General features: G+C 35.6%; 1 protein-coding gene across 2 annotated transcripts in view; it reads right to left on the reverse strand.

The window, feature by feature from the left end:
* Positions 1-5679, reverse strand: part of LOC121370654 — a 42300-nt gene extending 36621 nt beyond the window's left edge. For both annotated transcript variants that reach the window (XM_041496040.1, XM_041496039.1), the window contains exons 1-3: positions 5415-5679; positions 3269-3322; positions 1955-2107 (exon numbers count right to left, since the gene is read on the reverse strand). In XM_041496040.1, coding sequence (XP_041351974.1) covers positions 1955-2107; positions 3269-3322; positions 5415-5531 — 324 coding nt within the window. In that variant the 5' untranslated portion in view covers positions 5532-5679. The remainder of the gene's footprint in view (positions 1-1954; positions 2108-3268; positions 3323-5414) is intronic.
* Positions 5680-6836: the final 1157 nt, after the last annotated feature.

The following is a 6836-nucleotide window of genomic DNA, read 5'->3' on the forward strand; positions in this document are numbered from 1 at the left end:
AAACATTGCTAACTTACGTTAATGTGGTGTCTTTCAAAATCTGCAACACCACCTAGAAATGGAATGTTTTTGTGCCTAAATTAAAATATCTGATTAGTCAAAATGATTCACTAAAAATATAATTTCAAGCTAGCAACAAAAACAATCTTGACAACAAAATGGATGAAAATCATCAGTACAAACATTCAAAAGTTATTATTAAAACATTGTTTAAAAAGGTGTGAAATTCATAAATGTCACATTATGCGTATAAAATAAAGCATAAAAGCCACTTTCTCTGAGATATATACTAGCGTAAAAAAGTAACAGTGTAACCTAAAAAATCAGATAAAATTAACACTGCTCAATATTTTAGCCTGATGTTTTGCAGTTGACCAGTGAACGCACCGCCACACAATAGCTGGGTCAATGCCGTATTGGCACGCGCCGTTTCACTTCTTAGACATGGGTCTGTTTTTCACGCTTTTTCCGCCCAACATTTTACTGCTCCAGCTTTTGTCGACTTTGCTACTGTTGGGTCATTGTTTGGCAACTGGGGGAACAGAAAAGCAGTTTTTTTCGGTTGAAAGTGGTCGTAGAGCAATGCCCAGGCTAAATGAAAATGACCACCTTCGCGCAATTGGTATGATCCAGGCTGCTATGCTCCATCGCGCTGTTGCTACGCAATTTAGTGTCCACATAAACACTATTCAGGCTTTGTGGAGATGTTTTCAACAATTTGGTAATGTCAGAGACCGACCACGTGCAGGTCGTCCATGCGTGACGTCACAACAGCAGGACAATCATATCCGATTCCTGCACCTCAGGAATCGCTTCCAAATGGCAAGTCTGACAGCACAGACCATTCCTAGATTGCGTGCCATCAGCTCCAGAACTGTACGGAATTGATTACGTGAATGGCATATTCGTCCGCGACGTCCGGCTGTCCATCCAGTTTTGCTAAGACGCCATGGTGTAGCACATCTGGCTTGGTGTAGAAGACACTTGCGCTTTAATCGCCGAGACTGGGCTGGTATTCTGTTTACAGATGAGTACAGCAGCGACAGCCTTTCAAGAGTCTATCGTCGTGTTGGAAAACGTTTTAGTGACGCCTGTGTTGTGGAGCGATGTGCATTTGGCAGAGGCAGTGTCATGGTTTGGGGTGGTATCACGTCAACTGGACGAACACCTCTTGTGGTCATCGATGGCAATTTGAATGCTGTACACTACCGTGACGACATTATCCAGGCTCACGTCATTCCCATTTGTGCAAGGACAGCAACGTCACATCACGCTTCAGCAAGACAATGCTAGACCTCACGTTGCCCGGGTGGTAAGAGATTTTCTAGTGCAGCAGAACATCGATGTGTTGCAGTGGCCTGCAGTCTCACCCGATCTTGCACTAATCGAGCACGTCTGAGATGAGATGCAACGTCATGTATGTGCACTGCCTAACCAGCCGGTGATGTTGGCAGCGCTGTGTCAGACGTTAGTCCAGATCTGGAACAGCATTCCCCAGGCATTCTTCAACAATTTGGTAGGCTCTATGAGGCGACGGTGCCAGGCCTGCATCGACACAAATGGTGGCCATATTAACTTTGTGAACTGGTTTTTGACCCCCGTGTTTTTTATCCCCAATAGCAATGAAATGACGGATGCTGTGACATTTTAAATGAATTGAAGTTTTGCAGAATTGCCTAATAAAAAAATACTATCTGATCATTTTATTATTTTATGTCTTGAAATTCTGTTTTTATCAACATGATAACCATATACAGTTACTTTTTTCTGCTAGTATATTAAAATGAGTCTGAAAAAACCCAACCATTTTTCTTCTTCCAAATAAACCTTTTCATGTCCACTCCACCAATATGTAGCAAACCATCTCAAAATGATGGAGAACTTTTGAAAAATATAGAATGATCCATTATGAATAAATAGTTTTTATACATCACAAACTTCAATGGTAACTAACCTGTGGAGATGCTCTCAGATGGCAGAAGCTACTGAACACTTTAATGCTGGCTGTGCTTAAATTGTGGGGGACAGTCAAAAAGTTAAACCACACACGGTGTCCGTGGCTCACATGGTCAATCTTCCAACCCTTTTGGCATGATACAGGAAATGGCTGCAAAGGAGAAATTATAAAGTGAGTTTTATTGTAATAGTGATATACTATCATATTTGAATATATTGTGGAATACATGTATATTCTTAAACTTTCAACCAAGACCAAACTATTATAAAATCATAAAACATACTTGTATGATAACCATTCACAAAATATTTCACATTGGAAGAAAAAAAATTCAGTTTGTTTAGAAAGGTTTTACATGTTCATTTAAAGACAATATAGAAAATTCTAAATCATTTCAGATTTCAAATTGGCCCTTTGACCTGAATTATATTGCATTTGGTGAAGTAAATGGGAGTGTCATTTCTTCCATCACTGCAAATATGACTAAATGTGTACATTTCTGTAATGGTAAATATGTAAGAATGCACATGTCAATCAGTTTATGTAGTTAGTCTATTTCAGTGATTAAACATCTGCCAAATGTCATTAAAAATTGTCAATTATTGTGATGGAAGCTCCTAATTTACTTTATAAACTAGATTTTTAATTAAATGCAGCAATAATATATATTACATTACAAATATTGCACTGCAATACACCAGAAAACAAGTTACTTTGTAGTTCAGAAACTATCTTATTGTTTCATATCTTAAAAATTAAGCAGTGATAATTTATGTATTTTGCACACGCAAAACATTTTTTTTTTTTTTTAAAGTTTATGTTTGTTAATTACCAACTGATTAATGACAATGTCCGGGTTGAGGAACCCCGAATACACTACTTTATAATAGTTACTTTAATACAAACATCAAATATTTTTTAATCATTAACATCAAACATTTAATACTGTGTCATTAATGTAGCATGTTAAATAAAAAGAAAGAGCAGCATTTCTAATAATGTAATATCACAAAAACCAGAAAGGTTGTATATATATTTATATCACCTTTTCCCTTAATTAGTAAATCAAAAATGAATCTTTTTTGTTTTCCTTTAGAAAATCTGCTGTCTAATTACAGAACACACATTGCATCTTTTTTCCGTTTCCTTTATTTGTTCTCTTTTTCAACAATATTTCTTCCTATTCATATTTAAATTGCAAAAATATAATACTGTTGTAACATGTATGTATTATGGAGAAGGCCTAGTAAGTTGTATAACTTGTGCCTAATCCATTTGTTCTTTTAAAAAGCAATAAAATGTTTCAATCACCTTTGATGTTTTCAGAAGGTCCATTACTTCTTCGGCTGTAAAATGTTCTTGGCTCTAAAATTAAAAAATACAAACATATCTATAAATAGACTTTAGATTTTTCAAAAACCCAGAAGCATTTAAATGTTGAGAAGGTGGACAATTTAAAACTAACTGGTGTTAAAAGGGAAGTATGATACATGTAGTTCAAACAAAGTTGCAGTGTTTCGCACCCTCTCAACCATCCACTTGTCATGAAACAACTTGCATATTCATTTGTCCTGTTTGAAGTGTACTTGTTCCACCTAAATGCTTCTGTTGCAAAAGTCAAACAAAATTAATCATGGCCTCTTGTTAAGACAGTGAAATATAAGTTTAATAAAAGTGTTAAACATAAGTGCAACATTAGTCTTCAATGGATGATAATTTTGTTAATAAACCATAATTTTCAGTTGACGTGTCCTGACAGACGATCTTTCTTGTCGTGAGTCATTATTTATTATATACTATTTTACTTATTATAACTTTGAATGTATCTTATATTTTTTAACCAAACAATTTTACCACTGATAACCATTAATTTGCTGAATTTATAAGACAACTGCAAGACATTAGAATTGATATATTCATATTACAGAAATGTTATTCATTAAAATTGATTGTCGAAGATTCTAATTTGTAATTTGCTTTAAAAATATTTAAACTATTTCATAAATTATTATAAATACTTGTTTTGACAACAAATAAAAAAATAAAAAATCATATAACAAAAAAAAACATTGATCAGTTTTGTTTTGAAAGTTCTGGCTGTAAACTAAATGTTTAACAGAAATGGGTTATGTAGTGAACAATACATACAACTGATACATGCCATAGTATGATAGTTCTTAAAGCCGCACACCCTAGTTCCATCCAGGGAAAATAAATTATAATTTGGTTAATCTACAAACCTGTAACACTTAGATCACGTTTTTATCAAATGGAGTGAAAAAGCAGGTTTTATATCGATAAATACCATGGGAATCCCCATGTCCCAATTGCTTGAAATAATTTTGAAAGTTAGTATTCTGATGTCACCGGTAGATGTCGCTCGAAGCACAACAATGCCTACGTCACGACAAATTTCACAGACTTGGAGTGCGTTCCTTTCACCTCTCCTGGACATGTTCCAACTGTTCTGTCCTGGTTGTATCCCCTCTCCAGATATCGTAGACTTAGCAAAATTATAGGTTTTAAGGGTTTGTAACATTTTGTATTGAGACACTTACTTGTCTGAACTTTATTGTTACTGAAAATGTTCACGAACTGTGAAGAAATATCTCACAAATGAACAACAAGCAAACGACAACAAATCAGATGTTGATTGCGCGAACTGTGCACGAGAAAACAAACCGAACCAAAATGATAACGGTCACGTGGTATACCAATGTCTGTGACGTTTACACAGGAAGATTCCCTCTAAAAATAGATTGGACCTCGCTTGCTTAACGTTTTTTTCTCGAGTGCGCGGGGCATTTTAAGAAATACAAAAAATGCATTTCGTGGTTTTACAAACATCAGGATTACCAGGATTACCAAAAAGCACTTCAGGTGAATGGAAATGTGTATTCTAAATAATAAAATGTAAGTAAAGTGCAATTTTATTTGTGAAAAAAAATGGGTTTAATAGCGAAAAACAACGCCGTAACTAGGGTGTGTCCCTTTAACATATGTGGGTAACTTTTTCAAATGCAGCCAGTTTAAAGCTAATTTAAAGTGCAGAAATAGCAATAAAAAGGTAGCTATTTGCATAACAACTGTCTGTTTATAAACACTGACATACTATGGTACTTCAACTTGCCCTACATCCCACCTGTCCAATTAACATGTCAAGAAATCTGAATGGTGGTTATTTGATGACAAATCAAGTCTCCAGAAAGAAACACACAAAAAAGTACCTTTTGTTAAATATATCACATCAAAATAGTACCGTTGGATATGTTATATTTATTGTGTACGAAACCAAAACAAAGGTACGAAACGTGACCGTCATCAACCTTAATTAAACTTTTAAGTTTAAAAGCAATTAACACTTTAAGTTTCTAGGTCTGATTTCGGACTTCTTACAGGCATTAAAAATTATATAAATACACTCTAGATTACAAAGAAATAGTCAATTGACAATAACCTTGCTGAATACATAGGCCTGTCCACTGATCCATCGCAGTAGAGATAAATATCTGAAACTCAGGAAAATGAAAGTACAGACGATGCTTGCGAAAGCAGACAGATACAGAAGCTCCATATCGGCCCCGTGTATAAATCTGGAAGGGATTCACATTACGCTACACTGCCCATAACACATTGTGGTGTCAGGTGTAAAAATAAAATCGTCCACATGTTGCTATTTGTCATTTCATCTGTTTAATTTACATCATGTGACATGCACATTTGACGTCTACACGAGGATTTGTTTGTAAAGGAAGCAGAGTTCGAGTTACTTCCCTTGGGTTGTATTTTTCTCTTCCTTTTTTTTTTTTAAAGAGACTGTCGCCTTTTGAGGTTCTAATAGACCAACTCAATTCATATTGCCGATAATGTTAACGTTTACTAATAAAATATCAAATGGCGTGTAATATTAAAGGAACATACCCTAGTTTTTAAACACTAAGGCATATTTTATACTATTATAGCCGTTTTTTGTTAACTGAAATCATACTTTACAAGTTTACATTTTACGGTTAAGATTATCAATTTCCGTACATTCGAAGTGTTGTTGGTCTTCCTAGTGTTTTTAATATCACAAAATGCATTTAACATATTTTTAAAAAAGCACGTGCGTCTGAGAAGTAACACTTATGGAGTCGAGTTTTAGTCTATTTTTAGAGGGTATTTCACCATTTCAAAGTCAGTCTCATGTTTCACTCAATTGTAACTTTATCCAAATGTGTTACAGGTTTGTAGATTAACTAAACTTAGTGTTAATTTTCATGGCTTGAAACTAGGGTCTGTCCCTTTAAACAAACGTAAATAAACAAACAGTTTTACACAGCTGTAAAATTTTGTCAAAGTCTCGTCTGCATCGTAGAAGAGCACAGTTACTTGTGAATCTTCAGCTGAGATTTATGCATACCAGCCCATGACATCCTAAATGCCACCGGCCTCGGTGGCGTCGTGACAGGCCATCGGTCTACAGGCTGGTAGGTACTGGGTTCGGATCCCAGTCGAGGCATGGGATTTTTAATCCAGATACCGACTCCAAACCCTGAGTGAGTGCTCCGCAAGGCTCAATGGGTAGGTGTAAACCACTTGCACCGACCAGTGATCTATAACTGGTTCAACAAAGGCCATGGTTTGTGCTATCCTGCCTGTGGGAAGCGCAAATAAAAGATCCCTTGCTGCCTGTCGTAAAAGAGTAGCATATGTGGCGACAGCGGGTTTCCTCTAAAAAAATATGTGTGGTCCTTAACCATATGTCTGACGCCATATAACCGTAAATAAAATGTGTTGAGTGCGTCGTTAAATAAAACACTTCTTTCTTTCTTTCCGAAATGCCCATCTATGGTTTTAAAACATACAGGTATTTTTAGTCTTAAGGAAAGTACAAAAA

The sequence above is a fragment of the Gigantopelta aegis genome, chromosome 4 (assembly GCF_016097555.1).
Source record: "Gigantopelta aegis isolate Gae_Host chromosome 4, Gae_host_genome, whole genome shotgun sequence".
Classification (NCBI taxonomy): domain Eukaryota; kingdom Metazoa; phylum Mollusca; class Gastropoda; order Neomphalida; family Peltospiridae; genus Gigantopelta; species Gigantopelta aegis.